Source organism: Pieris brassicae, chromosome 7, assembly GCF_905147105.1.
Source record: "Pieris brassicae chromosome 7, ilPieBrab1.1, whole genome shotgun sequence".
NCBI lineage: Eukaryota > Metazoa > Arthropoda > Insecta > Lepidoptera > Pieridae > Pieris > Pieris brassicae.
Genome location: NC_059671.1, coordinates 11,320,950 through 11,338,408, shown reverse-complemented (window position 1 = coordinate 11,338,408; position 17,459 = coordinate 11,320,950). Strand labels below are relative to the sequence as shown.

The following is a 17,459-nucleotide window of genomic DNA, read 5'->3' as shown; positions in this document are numbered from 1 at the left end:
GATACATTCCTATTTGCATATACGAGCTTAGAAGCGTGTCAGCGGGTCAACAACACACGTGAGCGAGTGCCACTTGGCGTGCCTTTACGTGCCTACAGCCACTTCCAAAGACGAGCTTATACGCGCGAAAAATACTAGTCTGTAACCACCCTTAGACCCAAAAAGCTGGCAGCGTGTGTCAGGCACTGGAGGCTGATCACCTACTTGCCTATTACATTGACAAATGATCATGAAACAGATAAAGAAATCTGAGACCCATACCTAAAAAGGTTGTCCACATTTCTTCTTCTATTTTTATCTTATTTCTTTAAAAAAATTATTGGCCCTAGTTAAATAAGTTATACATTTTTAGTACTTCACATATAATTCAAATTATATTGTAGGTATCGAAGGCGTGCATGTCCCTATGTATGTGGGTTCACGCTATGTACAAGTTTTACCACGTGAATAAGGCCGTAGCGCCCAAGAAGGCGGCTCTTGATAAGGCTTCGAAGGATTTGCAGGTGGTCGAAGGTACGTCATATCAAATAGAATATATTATATTACATATGCTAAAATACAAATTATTATAAATAAACAAAATTTACATTTTACAAACATTTACAGATTTCTCTTAATTTATTTAAGTTTAATACTAAAATATAAAAACAAAAACTTACCATAACATCCTGGGTTTACTTATTTTAAATAAAACCTGTCCTCCCTCTTCAGCCATGCTTGCTAACGCTAAAGCCAAGATGCAGGCTCTGTTAGAAGGTATCGCCAAGCTAAACGCTTATTTGCAAGAGAAGGAAGAAGAGAAACGAAAGATGGAAGAAGATATCAACCAGTGTTTGGCGAGAATGGATAGAGCGAACAGGTTTGATATTTATTTATAGAAGTTTACCACATCATACATAATACTATATCTACGGTTACTATGTTACAAACTCTTTTATGTAAAATGTATGACTATTTAGGTAAACATAAATGTACCAAGAAAACATTACCAGCAAAACAGCGGATTAGATAGCTCCGCATAATAACTGTTTGTTATCTCAGTGTATTCATGTCAAGTAGTTTAGCATAAGTTTAAAAACTCTTTATTTTAGTTTACTTTGTATTAAAAGTACTAATTTCTTAACTAGTTTTTAGGCTTACACAAATTATAGCTTCGACATTAAACGTAATATTTTTAAATCTCTGTACAACAATTTTACGAATATCAATATTGTTTCAGACTACTCAACGGTCTCTCGAGTGAACGAGTTCGGTGGATCAGGACAATCAAGGAGTTAGATATAGGCATCATTAACCTCATTGGAGATATTCTGTTGAGTGCCTGTAAGTGTGTTTATTAATGCTTTAGATATGCCAAACCTAAAAAGACTTAATAACGCTAATTGGAATGATGTTTACGCTAATTGCGTAGGCCAGCGCCATATATCTCTTTAATTGTGGATGTCATCCTGGATGCGCGCCACTATATGATCTTTTAGGACTTTAGCATTTCTTTGCAGTGGTAATAACTCTTATGCTGATGATTCAATGGGTGGAAGGGTTTCCTGTCATTAACGTAATATTTGACAAGAAATCTGTACACAATTTGAATGTTACAACAATTGGTCTTTGTATTAAATAAAAAGGAAATACATAAATAATTTTAGGTGCGGTTGGATACGTTACGCCATTTACGGATGAGTTCCGTCGGGAATTGTTGGGGCAGTGGATTAGCCATATGGAGGTAAAACAATAATTTCCTAAAGCCCCTTGATCACAATTTTTTGAAGTGAAACTTCTTTATCGGCGTTGGAAAATATTTACCGACACATTTTTCGTTTACGCGTCACATTGTTCCGTTACGCGCCATATTTTTCTTGTCCCTACCACGGTTGATTCGAAGAGATTCGAAGCCATTAATAACAAAAATATATAATAACGATAAGAATGATAGTAATAATTCTATTACAATGAATTAAATTCTGTAATAAGGTAAAATAAAAGAATTGTATTATTTTTATTCATTTCTTTTGTTAAACTTTATCTAATTTAACTTTATTTAACCAATTTATGTAAAGTTGCATATAGTATATTTCGAAAAATCAGGTTATAAAGAAGTTTAATTTCTTACATGTTTACACTAGTACACGCACACATTTTTATTTTAAATGCAGGTATTATTATTACAGCCTCTTAATTTAATAATTTTATAACTGGAATTTACTCTACAGGAGGTAGAAGTTCCACATACCCATGGAGCAACTCCATTGTCGACTTTGGGCGATCCTGTTCTAATAAGGTTCGGTTGCTTTCCATTGATATATTCCTGTTTCTAACAATATCGAGCTGTTTTATACCTATTGCTAAGTCCCGTCACAAAGACCGATAGTGAAATTGATTTGCACACATGTATAGTCGCGTTCAAAAGCACTTACTTATTGTTTTATAATATGACATTAGTTATTTTATTCTAGAATCTTTGTGGTAACTTTACAGTAATTTAGCACTTTGTCTAGCTTCTTCGTATTTAGTACTGAGTCTCAGAATCTTACCTTAAGACAGTCTTTATGAGTTCAACAAATTATAAAACGTTTAAGTAATATTTGTATAATTTGACATAGGGATTCGTAAATATACAGTATTAAAAAAAATACAAAATTGTATAATACTTACATACAATTTCTTGTAATAAATAGTTAATGGGCGTTATATCATAAATTCTTTACGATCTGACTCGATTTTTTGTAGTTTTATAAATAAGTTAATTGGTGCTGTTGGTTTTTTTATAGAAACTGGCAGATGTACGGTTTGCCAAGAGACCCATTGTCAGTGGAGTCGGCTGTCCTGATGTCTAACTCTCGTCGATGGCCTCTCATCATAGACCCTCAAACGCAAGCGAATAAGTGGATAAGAGCTATGGTCTGTAATACCTTGTCTTTTGGCTAGGTTATCCTTTTTCTATTTACTCAGAGAAGCGCTATTTACGCGTATCTCGCGCACCTTGAACACTATTGCATGTGAGACGGATATATAGCTGCTCACTGGCTGAATTCACAAGAATTGCATTATCTTATTGTTAATTATAAAAAGGTTTAGGTTTTATGTTTCTTTGTCTTGCTAATATTAGTTTTTTTTAATTAATAAGTTTTCTATTATATTAGTATTAACTTACTGTAAAAATATTAAATTAATGCAAATATTGATTTTAGGGCAAGATAGAAGGTCTCGTTGTATGCAAACCTAACGATAGAGATTTGTTACGTAACTTTGAGTCCGCTCTGCGGTTTGGGAAACCTATACTTTTAGAAAATGTTGGGCAAGAACTGGACCCAGCACTAGATCCTGTTTTAAAAGTAAGTTTTTTCAAAATATAAACGATTTTTTATATACCTTTTTTGCCTTTTCTTTTAAAATCGTTTTATTAAGGCAAATATATAATTTCTTTGCTTTTTATTATATAAGTGATCAGTTACGTATATGAAATTAATTTTGATCATTCATCTGTGCATAACACGTAATCATTTTTTTTAAACAAGCAAGTCATAATTGCACACAAAGAAAAATTAATTAATGCACAATAAGCTTAATTAATAAGTTCCAATATTTTTGTAGCGTCAATATTTCCGCCAAGCAGGGCAGTTAGTACTGAAGTTAGGCGATTCCTTAATCCCGTACATGCCGGGATTTCGCCTCTACATTACAACTAAACTGCCAAATCCCAAATATACTCCGGAAACATCAGTAAAAGTGCAGATTGTTAATTTTGCACTGGTCCCAAGGTATTATTTATGCTATTCATGTATTCTGAAATTTATCAAAACAATTTTTTCTAATTATTTTGATCTTATTTTTTTTCTTTCCTCTAATTTATTTTTTGTTGTTTATTATTGACGATTAATTTGGCAGTAGGTGAGCGCTATGAGGTTCGAAATGTTAATGTAATCTCGGTGATATATTCTTTATGATTTAAATAAACACCTTTTAACACAAAACAATAATGTTTTCGAAATGGAAACGCCAAATTCTAACACCGTAAACATATACAGTGGTCTGGCAGAACAACTCCTCTCAATAGTTGTGGCCCAAGAGCGACCAGATTTAGAAGAACTCCGAGGGCAACTAATAGTCACTCGGGCGCAAATGTCTTCGCAGCTGGCTGAAATGCAGTCGGCCATTTTGTATGGACTTTCGAATAGTGAAGGATCACCGGTCGATGATTTACCACTAATTTTGACTTTAGAGGCAATTAAAATCAAGAGCGCTGAAATTTTGGTAAGGGTTCATGTTCATGATGGTTCGTGTGCTATATATTAAACACATGTGTAATCAGTTCGCAGCAGCATGTACTTGGTACTGATTGATGATATGGTTTAGAATTCAGATTCAGAATTTGACTCAATATCCAGCGATAAACCCGAGAAAGTCATACTTGTTATTAAGTATAATACTATTGTATATAAAGCATAATTACTATTGTTATGTAATTATGAAATAGGGTATTTTTATATATACGCTGTTATAATGGGCTAATAGTTGATTTTTCTTCTTATAACATAATGTATGATATTTCCCAGATTAAAGTAGAAGACATAGAGCGTACGTCAATAGAGATAGACGCAGCTCGTGAGGGCTATATACCGGTTGCGAACCGAGGACAAATTTTGTTCTTCTGTTTATCGGGAATGGCAAACGTCGATCCCATGTACCAGTATTCCCTTGAGTGGTTTGTCAAGCTCTTCGTACGGAGCATGGCTGAAACTGAACCGAATGGTAAATCAATTTACAGCTTAATAAAATTTATTCCAAAAACTATGTTACCCGTTATATAATTAATTGTTTGTAACTTGGGGGTATATATTTCTCTTAAGACTAAATAATATTTTACATTACAGAGGATATAATAGAGCGAGTGGAGATAATCATAGAACACTTTACGTTTATTCTTTATCAAAACGTGTGCAGGAGTCTCTTTGAACGACACAAGTTGTTATTTGCTTTCTTGCTCTGTGCCAGAATTCTTCTCGATCGGGGAACTATACGATTCACAGAGTTCAACTTTCTTCTTAATGGCGGTAAAATAGAACAGGTCAGCAATTTTTGGATATACTTACAATTATGCAGTAATGATTTTTTCATTTCTAAATATATACTTATGCCCTATGCATATAAGTTGTATTGGTTTGGTAGAACCTTGAATAATAGACAATTATTAAAAAGTAATTTAAGCTGACGACTTATCACTTTATCACCATCAATGGCTATATAGCCCGTTGTGGCCCTTAACCTCTGCAAGTATATCTCGCTATCGCAATCCTATGTCGTGCTTCTTGAGTCCAACTTCGAACACCTACTGTTTCGAAGTCCTTGACAACTCCATCCCACTAACGCAGCCTTGGTCTACCGGGTTTTCTCTAGCCGCCAGGTTATGAGTTCAACACCCTGAATCCAGAGTTAAGGGCCTGATTACTTAATCAGAAATATTCACAAACAATACTTATGTTAAGAGTCGATCCTCTATTTTTGAAGTCTCAAAATTGGTAAAACACTTGTGGACATATTCACGCCGGAGGTGGCATGTGTAATATAGATACACGGGCAAATTACTCGTAACTATAACATGTTTATTAATTTCCAGGAGTTGGATAACCCAGAACCGAAATGGATATCACCTCGAATGTGGTTGGATATGCAGCAGTTAGCTTCGATCCCTACCATGAATCAGTTTGTGATGGACTTCCCTGAGCACACCAAATTTTTCAAGACCTATTATGATGCCTGGAACCCGCACAAGTGAGACTAGAACTACGTTTTATCATATTATACCTAAATTTCGTCGAATTATTGTACGGCTACGCTTATTATTATATCAAGTCTGTTAGAGATTGAATTCTCAGTAAGTTACTTAAACACATGGACATGTTTTTAGACTAAGTTTATTGGATTTAATTTTTGTTTTCTAGATTGCCATATCCTAAACCTTTAGACTCACAATTGGACCCATTCCAAAAACTATTAGTGCTGAAGTGCCTTCGACCAGACAAGGTTGTTCCCGCACTACAGGTCTGTTCTGTTAATTATTGTAATATTTATTTTTATTTACTCTTGTCTTTTTTCTAATTCTAGACGAAGTAATCCGTCTGCTATAACACTTCAGATAGTTGACAAAATATTATAATATAGTGAATACTTGTGTACCTAAGTACACATTTGTAACCTATGGTTTACTTTAGTATTGTTCTTTCATAATGTTTATATTCTATGATTAGGCGTCTTTCATGACTCGTTTCAAAGACGTATGTATATTAGCTAACTCACCCCACATCCTATACCTCATCCTAATAAAATGTCAATCTTCTCTGACATTCTCATAAGTCAATTATTATATTGTTTAAGTTATACAGTTGTGGTGTGAAAGCCATAGCCGACGTTGAAGAAATATATGTTCCATACTATTTTTATTTTGGTATAAATATTTCTGTAAATATTTTAGGTCCTTACATATTAAATTGGCCTTTTGTATGGGAGGAACAAAAAGTCGAATATTTTTAAATATAATATATTTAATTAATCAAAGTATGAACCATTGTTTTCTATGCACTTTTGCCATCTCATAGGTAGTTCATTGATCCCTTTACTAAAAAAACCAGTCGGACGGGAATCAATAAAATCTATGAAGGCGATTTGGACTGCCCCATCAGAGTTAAATGTTTTATGTTTAGTTAAATGTTGCAAGAAGTTGTTCAAATTTCAAAAAAAATGGCAATCTGTTGGAGCAAGCTCCGGGGAGTTCGGAGGATGTCTTAGACATTCCAATTGAAGCTCTTCTAATTTGGTAGCCGTCTGTTGTGCAGTGTGTGGTCTAGCGTCGTCGTGAAGTAGCAGTGGCGTGGAGCGATTGACCAGCCTAGGTTGTTTAGCCGCTAGCTTTTCCATCATGGTTTGCAATTGCTGACAATAGACATCAGCCGTAATAGTCTGGACAGATTTGAGAAAACTGCAATGAAAAATACCGGCACTAGTCCACCAAACGCTTACAAGTAACTAATTACTATCGCTTGGGGCAGGATTTGGCTGGCTGGCCAGGATCCAACCATTGCGCTGAGCGCGCTTCCGATTATCGTAAAGAATCCATTTTTCATCACAGGTTTCGGTTTAAAATACCTTCATTATTGTGCCGGTTCAGTAATGTAACGCAGCAGTCGACGCGCGTTTGCCGGTTTGCTTCAGTCAATTCGTGAGGTTTCTTCAAGGTTCTTTCAAGCTTTTTAATCTTCCCAATTTGCTTTAAGTGAATTAAAACAGTTTTATCACTAACACCGCAGCCTGCAGCTAACTCGGACGTGGTTTGCGATGGATCCGCTTCCACAATAGCCTTCAATACTTCATTATCAACTTGGGTCTCAGGCCGTCCACGGGGCTTGTTCTGCAGGGCGAAATTTCCAGAACAAAAACGTTGGAACCAAAAACGAACTGTGTTTTCTTTTGCAACATGACCGCCATACACATTATTCACCCTTCGAGTCGTTTCCGCAGCACTAGTGCCACGGCGGAGCTCGTACTCGTAAATAATGCGATACTTTAAGTTTTCCATTTTGTAAAATGAGTGACGCAAACAGAAAAAAACAAATGAATGCCGGTCATCGAAGCACAAATACATGAGTAAATAGCTGTACAAATTTGAATTGGGAATTCCTTACCAAAGAGGAGAACATCGTGATTAAAGTGGCCAGTACGAAATACGCCAATTTCATATGTAAGGACCTAATATCAAGTAGAATTAGAATTAAAATATATCTCGTTATAGGACTACGTGGTGGTAGGTCTAGGAGCTCGGTTCGTAGAGCCTCAGCCAGCGGACTTAGCTGCTTTGTACGCAGAGTCGGACCCCCTTGCCCCAATCATATTCGTGCTCTCCACTGGGACTGATCCCGCCGCTGGTATGTTGGTCGGTTTTGATCTCTTCACTGTTGTGTGATTTTCAAAGTGAGTTTATGAATTATACTTCAACACATTACTGTGTACTGATAAAGTTTAAGTTAATTTATATTCGCGTTAAAAGTTGGTGCTTTATTGATGAGTTAAACAATAAGAATATATAAATATATATAAAGAATATAGAAATATACTGACTTATTAGCAAGTCTTTGTTTATATTACTTATTTCAGATTTACTTAAATTTGCTGATAAGATGAAAATGGGAAAGCGTTTTGAAAGTATATCCCTCGGCCAGGGACAGGGGCCTCTCGCCGAGGCCATGATGAAGATAGGATGTGATTTTGGGAATTGGGTGTTCTTTCAGGTAATGTTTACATTTTTTTTTTCACCTTACCTTAGAAAGAAACACCCAACACGAATTATTACAGTAGTTATTTTTCCAAATTGTAGAATTTTCTATAGAAAAATAAGATTTTTATACAACTGAGTTTACCTAAGTTAAGTGAGCTTGTAGGTCACGCCAGTTATACCCTATAGATATAGAGAGACCCTTTTATAGGCTTAGGAATTGAAAACTCTTGCAGAATTGTCACCTGTCTCCTTCGTGGATGCCAGTTCTGGAGCTGAACGTGGAACATATTCAACCGGAAACCGTACACAAGGACTTTCGTCTCTGGCTCACTTCTACACCTTCACCGTTCTTCCCTGTCGCGCTCTTGCAGAATGGTGAGTTTGTATTAAAACTTTGTTATTGAATATGAAAAATTCTCTACCATTTAATTTCAACTTTTCGAAACTATCGATCCCGTGGTAGAAAGTGTTTCGATGAAGCTGAATCAAACTAATAATTTATAATCAATTGTGCAATTTGTTAGTTCAAAGCCAAATAGGTGAAATAAAAGTTGTCAATTTTCCATTATCTTAAAATATTTTAGTCCTTCCTAGGAATAGACTTACTTTAAGACATACTTTTTTTAAGGTTACAAAATGACCGTGGAGCCACCGCGAGGTATCAAAGCTAATTTGTTGAAGGCCTACATGAACCAAGTGCCTGACTTTCTTGATTATTTCAACTCTAACGATTCTAAAGTTCCCAATTTCAAGGTACTAATTTCAGTAGATTCTATACTCTCTGTAAGAATTTTCTCAACTCTCCCAGTATCAGTACAAATTAGATTTTAAGTTTCGAATTATTAGTGACTAGAGAGTGTAAGCACTGTCACCGTTTAGTCATTAATGTCGATTTGGGGTACTTCACATACCAAATAATAAATTATCTTTATTATAATTTAAAAAATCTTATAACTATAGTTCAATAGTTCGCAAGCGTAACTCATTAAAATTGTAATGGTATACCCCTAACTAAGAACCAATTTTTTATCATCATCAAATAATGGTTTATATCTTGTAGTGGCTGCTGTTTTCCCTATGTTTATTCCACGGTGTTGTTTTGGAACGACGCAAATTCGGACCTCTTGGATTCAACATTCCCTATGAGTTCACTGACGGTGATCTTCGCATATGCATCTCACAGCTGCACATGTTTCTTACTGAGTATGCTGAGGCACCGTTACGGGTTAGTATTTTTTTCTAAACTTGTTTACGGGCATTCATAAATATATATTTAAACATATTATCAAGTTAATTTAAAAAATCTAATAAATATATTATATACTTACCATCAGATTATTTTTTTGGGATAATATCAGTTATATATTTTACACATTTGAACTATCGTATACTAACCGTACTAACTGATTCGTTAACATACTATAAGCCTCTCATAGCTTTTGAAGCTTCGTAGGATTGCCAGGGAAATAAACAAATGACAGTTTACGAATATATTTCGATTATTAACATAGAGGATGTTTAATGTATCAGATGCTAACGTACGTAGCTGGCCACATAAACTACGGCGGTCGAGTGACAGACGACTGGGACCGGCGTTGTTTGCTGACGCTACTCGCGGACTACTACAGCACTACAGTGCTTAACGACCGGTGGGTGTTTGACGAGAGCGGGGCTTATAAACAGGTGATTTGCTAACTAAAGACGAAGCGAGAATTGAATAGGGCCGTAGGAACAGGGAAATCCCAACGCGGCGGAATCGAGATCGTTTTGAAGTGACTAAAAATAGTGTGTGTGGAGAGTCTGTATGATTGAAACCATACCTTCTACTCAGGCGTAGTGTCAAGGTTTGCTTAACTATACCAGAGTAGCAGATGTGCTCTAAGTTTGACATAAGTGAAATGGTTGGAAGTTCTAAATAATAAACAACAATGGAGGTAAGATATTCTATTTAAACTATTTAAAGTTTGAATTCATAAGTTTGTTTGAATATTTATTGGAATAAATATATTTCAGGGAACATCTGAAAGATTGTCTTTTGTTGACATAGCTTTTACACATTAAGAAAACACTTTTTAAACGGATTGAAGCTATGTATTATTACTATAAACTTATAATTAATAACATAATTTTAATTTATTAGATAAATACAGATTTTTTTACCCGGAATTGGTATCGACTAAAAGATGACGCGTTTTTGTATAAATGACTCACGGTGGCCTCTATTTTCGCGGATTGTTTGTCTTGGGGTTTTTATTTGGATATTATTGGATCCCAGGTGTTGTGATTATGTAAATAATTATAAGTTTATAATAATAATACATAGCTTCAATCTGTTTAAAAGGTGTTTTCTGACGATAAAATATAATTAAATAGAATAGAACAAAAATATAATTATAAATAAGTTTGATAATATTCTAATCGTTATTACTTTTAGCAATCACCTTCGACATCAGTAGAGGACTATACCAAGTACATCCGTACTCTGCCTTTGAACGACGATCCTTCCCTGTTCGGCTTGCATAGCAATGCTAACATCAGTTATGCCATGTCGGAGACCAGCACTTGCCTAAGTATACTTAAACTCTAAATATTGTTCTTGACACCTGTGCCTGTTACAAAATAACTTATTTGATTTCGATCATCAGCTTTTTATAGTATTTCAAGGAAAACAGGTCCTATACTCCATTTAGTTAGTTAGGTAGTTAGTTATTCTAAAATTGTAGAATATATATTTATTGACGTCGATATATCCCAATATCTTATACAGATACACTACGTAACTTACAACCGAAAGAAGTGAGTGGTGAGGGAGGGCTGTCCGCGGAAGAGATGACGGAAAACGCCGCTAAAGAGATTCTGGGAGTGTTGCCATCCATGCTGGACCAAAAGTTCATTGCTACAACGTTAGTTTCCTTATAGATTCGTAAGATATTTAAAATCGTGAAATAAAAATATTTTATTTTGTCAATGTGACTACTGGACACAAATTTTAGGATATTTTGTTTGATACATCCACCAGTGAAATTCAGCAACATAAACACTTATTCATAAATTGATACCCACAGATATCCGGTGTCATACAAAGAATCTTTGAACACGGTGCTGATGCAGGAAGCTATCAGATATAACAGGCTTCTTGTCGTCATACAAAATTCTTTAAAGTTTGTATTTTTCAGTGTTGTTAGCAAATTGGAAATTATAATTACGACGGCGACGTCGCAATAAGTAATAAGTATAGTTAATACTTATTGACATAAATTTAATTTCGAATAGTAAATGTTCGCGTAGTTATCAATCGCATTCAAAATTCTAAAAACAAGAATAAAAAAATATTCTTTAATATATATAACGTGATGCTAAATCTTTAATACAATAAAAAAATCTAACACACAAAATCATGACTATTGTATATACTGAGAGCTATAATAATTCTTTTAATTTACACGATTACTTATTATTATAATTTTAAGTACATATTTCTTATAGCACATTTTTTTTTATTTAGAGACCTGCTAAAGGCACTGAAGGGCCTAGTTGTTATGTCAGAAGCATTGGAAAGCATGTCGGGAAGTCTTGCGCGAAACTCGGTGCCCAATATGTGGAGTTCAAAAGCCTACCCTTCGTTGAAGCCATTAGGTATTGGATCCCGATGTGTCAGTGCCTCGAATAGAACAGTTGCAGGAAGCAAACTTGCTTTAATAGCAGTGGGAAACCCTGCTTTCGGCCGTAGTAGTTCAACAATTATTGGTTGCTTTTATTTGCAGATTTATTCAATATTTTTCGAAGCGAGAAACACGAAAAAATGGGTTTGAATTTTTAAAACACATTTAAAATTTCCAGCCGCCTGGGTGAAAGACCTGGTGCTGCGTGTTCAGTTCATGCAGCAATGGGCCGACGGGGGCATTCCCAAGGTGTTCTGGATATCGGGCTTTTACTTTCCGCAGGCGTTTCTAACTGGGGCTCTTCAGAATTACGCCAGGAAACACGTTATCGCTATTGATACCGTTGCTTATGCCTTTGAGGTTAGTTAAAATTTTGATTAATTAAATAAAAATTATAGATTTTAAAGGCAATACAGGCATTTCAATCATTTTGCTCACGCCCGATAGACAAGGGGCTACTAAAACCAGAAATGTTTTATTTTGTATGCTATTATACGTCCTGCGTAACTTTTATCGTTTATTGTAGCCATTACCGGGTCCACCAGCAAAAAAGCCAGACGATGGCTGCTGCGTTCGTGGTCTATTCCTAGAAGGAGCCAGATGGAATATGGGAGACATGTCGCTTGAAGAGAGCAGGCCCAAGGAGTTGCATACTGGTTAGTTTTGTCAAGATTTGAAATAGTATCATTATTCAAATATTATCATAACTTTTAACCATTTCTCGTGTGTATAAGAAAACGGTCATTCACATTTTCGTCTGACGATAGTTTTCATTTTATAATTATTATTTTAAAGGGAACCTTGCCCATTGACTTTAGCTTATGTGAGTTCAAGCATTATTTAAACGTTCTTTTTATTCAAACTTTACTGTTTCAGAAATGGCAATAATCTACATGAAGCCAGAACAGAACCACAGATTGCAGCAAGGTCTCTACGAGTGTCCGATTTACAAGACACTGCTCCGCGCGGGTACTTTATCTACAACAGGACATTCAACAAACTACGTCATGACAATCGAACTACCCACGCACAAGCCACAAGCTCATTGGATCAAACGAGGCGTAGCTCTGTTTTGTGCTTTAGATTATTAGGTAATTAAAGGATATAATATACGCTTTATTTTATCTTTATTTAACGCAAGACAGAAAAAAAAAAGGAAAATATTTTAAAATAGTTTAATAAAAAAGTTATAAAAATATACATTAAACTATTTATTATAAAAAACACATTAAAAATAACTATAAAGAGTAACGCCAAGATTAGCAATATATTTATACATATTTAAATTTTTCATAATACAGATCATACACATGTCTTAAAACACACTTGGAATGATAAGCTTTTACTTTAATGGAATGATGAGTTTTAATTCTAGTCAATAGTTTTTCTTGACCTTCATCATCATTATCATCGGAGTCAAAACCAAAAAGATAATGCATAAAGTTGTCCGGTTTGTATAAAGTCAGTTCAAAAATTAAAACATGAACGTGATAATTTTGTTCTGGAGTTAACTCTGTACTCAAATCTAACATAAAGTTATATATCTTATATTGTGTACGCTTTTTTACATCAAATCTGTCAAGCATTTCTTGTAAAGCATGATAAAACAATCTCCAAATGCTGTTACCATAAATGAGAACATCATCACAGAATACGTTTATACACATTTTAGCTAAAGGTAATGATGTTTGATCAAATGTATTTTCGTCAAATTTTACAATTGCATTTGCCTTGGATAAAATCTTAAAATATTCAACAGATAACTTCAAACTTCTTATCATCATATAATTTTCTTTTACTGATAAATTATTTTCAAGGCTCTCTAGTAGCACTGTTAGTACACTTGGTGAGAAATTGCTCTTGGAGTCTAAATAGCTTTGATATTGTTCATTCATAAGAGTGACAATGTGATTAATATTTAATTGCACTAATTGACAATTGACAATTTTCGTATCCCATATTTCATAAGCTTTCTCGAATATAGGGCCAATTATCTTTCGAAAGGAAACCATCTGTTCTGCATCAACGTTCGATGTGTAAAGACATGATTTGACTACATCTAGATGATGATTGTTCATTTTTGTTGTCCACAATCTTTCAGTTATAATATCATTCACCATAACAGCTAAAAGGTCACTGTCAACTAAGTGTAATTCTCCTCCAAAATAATATATTAAAGGTTTTCTTGGAAATATTTTGCATTGAAAAGTAAAGTTCTTCATAATTTGATAAGACTTTAAGCAAAAGTTTGAGGCATTCATTCGTGACAACCTTTGGAAATAGTATGGAAATTTATCGACTATCAATGATTCATCTTTTCGTAAATTATCCATAAGGAACTGCAAAAATTGCCATTCTTCATTTATCATTACAATATAATTACATTTTACATTAAACTCAATATCCTTGTAAAAACATAGAGACCTCATAGATTTCTTAAATATTTCAGCTCTTATTGAACTGTAATTTGTTTTCTGCCAAATTGTGAGAAGAAACTCCCGTTTATCATACCGTGGTTGTGAAAATATTACCCAAATACATAATTTTCGAACAAGCTCTGGCCAAGTGTCAAAACTTTCTATTGACTCTTGCATTTGGTATGTCGACATTCCGTGTAGTATCGAGTTTATTGACGATAAGGCATGGATCATAGGGATGCCTTTGTAATACAGTAGGGCTATATTTATAGGTAACTTAGGATATACTTTGTGCATATGTCGAGCAATATGTATTTCAACTGTGTTTCTATTAACAGTTTCGTTATGTTTATTTGTAGGTGCATTGTGTTGTATGAAATGTTGAAATTCTATACTTGACAGAAGAATGTACAGTCCTACAGATGGTGATTGGTGTTGCATAGTGAAAAAAAAGTCTTTGTATTGTTGCCCTAATGAATTTGACCAATATGTACGCAACTTTCTGTAAAACACTGCAGCTAGCTTTTTTTCTGAGTTTATTACTTTTTTCTTAAATGGTACTAGTAATCTAGGATTATGTTTTAACATATTCATTAAAGTATAACTCGAATTAGGTTCTATTACAATGTTTTGATTTAGCAAATATTGTCTCCAAAACCTGTTTTTATAGTATAAGTATTTAAGCTTTTCATAATCAGATCTATTTTCTAATTCTTGTATTACCTTTACTACTTCAATATTAAATAATGGATATTCTTGCATACTCCTATTCAAAACTTTAAATAATACAAACATATTTTCAATCCAAATAACTTTGTTTGGTTGACTTGTTTTTTGGACTTGAATTAAAGCAAAATTTAATAAGAAGTCAAAGACAGTTTGAATTTCTTTTTTACTTAATTTCTTTCGAGCAACCCTTAATGAATTATTAAATTGAAATTTCATCATATCTTCCGATACTATTTCATGGTGAATGATTTGATAGATAACTGTAGATTGCATCATGGATTGTATAGTTTTATTATTTTCAGAATATTGTTTAATGTTCATAATTTCCTTGAAAACATCAATGTATATATTCCATGTATCACTATTAAATTGGTAAACATTACACTTGCTTAATAACTTGTTAATAAATTTGAATATCAAATCTATACTAAACTGAGAAAAGTTTTCTTTAAACTTTGTCAAAAGATTTGTAACATTGACTATGTCACTGGGATCCCAAGAAACCAATGCATCTAAAATATTTTTACTTTCACACAAGTTTTGTACATTCTGCCTACCTTTTTGAAAATAACTTACTAGTTTCTCATTGTCATTATATTTTGTGTGAAATTCTTCAAATCTTTCCAGTTTCATGTATTTGATAAAGCATTGAATATCTATGTGATTTTGATAATGATGAAAATTAAACATAAGTCTATGAGGGCATACTTTCATAGCTAACTTTGTAAACTTTTTATTGAAAATCGGTATGTGTTCAGTAGAAAGTTGATCTAAAATATCAAAAAATTCCTCCCCATTTGATTTTATAAGAAATAAAGCTTTATGTACCGTAAGTGATTTTTTACAAAATACATCACAATAAATTTTGAATGCCTCAAAACTATAAGAAAATAGTCTAAATACTATATGTTCTGGTAGTATATAAATTAAATTTTGTAATCTAGATAGTATAAACTTAATGGAGCATTTTGGAAACCATTTAATTGCTGCATTAGTATCAGTTTTTTCTAAATAATTAAAAAACTCTTCAAAACGTTTTGGATCTCTTAAATTCAATCTTATTAAGAGAAGGAGTTTATTCTGTGCTTCAGACATCATATATGGAAAGAGTTGTGTATATAAATATTGCGGGTTTATTAAATGTGCATACTCTGGTTCAACTAGCCAAGTGCCATGTCTAATAACCCTAGATACAAATAATATATCTTTACATTTAAATACTTCAAGTACAAAGTTAACATTTCTGGTATGACATGCAACATCGACTTTTAACAGGTTCTCAATGTCTGTATCTTCATAATCAATAGAATAGTTAAAGACTTTTTTGTTTCCTACAGTTTTCAATACTAATTTATTGAAATTTTTATGTTTCTGACCCTGTGTTTCCCCTTGAATTGTAGTACACATAGTTGTTTCTGGAAATATCATTAATATAATTACAAAATATGCTGGATATGTTACATTTGAGGATCAAGGTTTGTTGTGCAATACTTACATGTGTAGTTACAACAATGTTACAGAATATTTTAATACTTGATTGCTTGCTTGCTTGATGCTGAGGTCATGTGTAACAATTATAAAAGATAAGAAATGCGCATCAGAAATATATGTAACAAAATATAATTTAAAAGTCACTTTGGGAAAGTTAAAAACTACACATATACACTAACGAATTAGTAATTCAACAAAAAAAGATATAACCGGCGATGTAATCACTTCGAATTCTACTAAGTCACTACTACATTAACTAAATATAAATGCTTATAAATCTGAAAAGTATGCGTTACTATAAACATTAAATGGTAGTAAGAGTGAAAACGTAACATATTATGTCTTATGAGTACAAAGTTACAAACTGCACTTGCAAGTGCAGGGTGAATGAGGCAATTGTCAAATAGTTATCAGTCACTTAACGGACAACTGTCGAAAAGTTTCTGACATTTACTATACAAACGCTTTTGCGAAACTATTATTGTCGCAACCGCTTTTTGCAGCCAAGGATTTCATTTCAAACCGTTAATATCAAAGAATTGGAGAAATTCACCACAAATCAAAACAAGAGACATCAGACAAAACCCAGGGTTTTCTAATAATATGTTGGTTAGTTTCCATATTATATATTTATTTACTATTACTTAATATATTAAGTCCTTACATAATATGAAATTAGCGGTTTGTATAGGAGGAACAAAAAGTATTTTTTAATTTTATATACTTTTTGTTTGAACAAATGTGCATACTATAGAGTTTCTAGAAAAATATCCAATGTATTACATAGCATTGCTGTCTATGCACTTTTGCCATGTTATATGTAAAAGTCTATGATCCGGCTGCAGAATTAGTGCGTTCATCTTTTATTTGCCCAGCCGCACCTCTTCGTTGAGT

At 33.6% G+C, this 17,459-nt stretch overlaps 2 protein-coding genes across 2 annotated transcripts in view; one reads left to right on the top strand and one right to left on the bottom strand.

The window, feature by feature from the left end:
* LOC123712636 (dynein axonemal heavy chain 1-like) overlaps positions 1-13,047 on the top strand; it is a 48,640-nt gene extending 35,593 nt beyond the window's left edge. The window contains exons 61-86 of the mRNA XM_045665861.1: positions 384-513; positions 712-859; positions 1,220-1,323; positions 1,647-1,723; positions 2,211-2,278; positions 2,769-2,898; positions 3,189-3,332; positions 3,592-3,758; positions 4,026-4,251; positions 4,554-4,749; positions 4,872-5,065; positions 5,615-5,769; positions 5,940-6,039; positions 7,784-7,916; positions 8,146-8,279; positions 8,500-8,641; positions 8,895-9,019; positions 9,327-9,491; positions 9,797-9,949; positions 10,701-10,836; positions 11,034-11,169; positions 11,332-11,427; positions 11,772-11,902; positions 12,107-12,288; positions 12,455-12,584; positions 12,805-13,047. Coding sequence (XP_045521817.1) covers positions 384-513; positions 712-859; positions 1,220-1,323; positions 1,647-1,723; positions 2,211-2,278; positions 2,769-2,898; positions 3,189-3,332; positions 3,592-3,758; positions 4,026-4,251; positions 4,554-4,749; positions 4,872-5,065; positions 5,615-5,769; positions 5,940-6,039; positions 7,784-7,916; positions 8,146-8,279; positions 8,500-8,641; positions 8,895-9,019; positions 9,327-9,491; positions 9,797-9,949; positions 10,701-10,836; positions 11,034-11,169; positions 11,332-11,427; positions 11,772-11,902; positions 12,107-12,288; positions 12,455-12,584; positions 12,805-13,019 — 3,717 coding nt within the window. The 3' untranslated portion in view covers positions 13,020-13,047. The remainder of the gene's footprint in view (positions 1-383; positions 514-711; positions 860-1,219; positions 1,324-1,646; positions 1,724-2,210; positions 2,279-2,768; positions 2,899-3,188; positions 3,333-3,591; positions 3,759-4,025; positions 4,252-4,553; positions 4,750-4,871; positions 5,066-5,614; positions 5,770-5,939; positions 6,040-7,783; positions 7,917-8,145; positions 8,280-8,499; positions 8,642-8,894; positions 9,020-9,326; positions 9,492-9,796; positions 9,950-10,700; positions 10,837-11,033; positions 11,170-11,331; positions 11,428-11,771; positions 11,903-12,106; positions 12,289-12,454; positions 12,585-12,804) is intronic.
* Positions 13,048-13,174: 127 nt separating this feature from the next.
* Positions 13,175-16,929, bottom strand: LOC123712074. The gene is made up of 2 exons (XM_045665014.1): positions 16,570-16,929; positions 13,175-16,489 (listed from the first exon to the last, which is right to left on the bottom strand). The coding sequence occupies exon 2, from the start codon at positions 16,479-16,481 to the stop codon at positions 13,200-13,202; it is 3,282 nt and encodes a 1,093-aa protein (XP_045520970.1). The 5' UTR covers positions 16,482-16,489; positions 16,570-16,929; the 3' UTR covers positions 13,175-13,199.
* Positions 16,930-17,459: the final 530 nt, after the last annotated feature.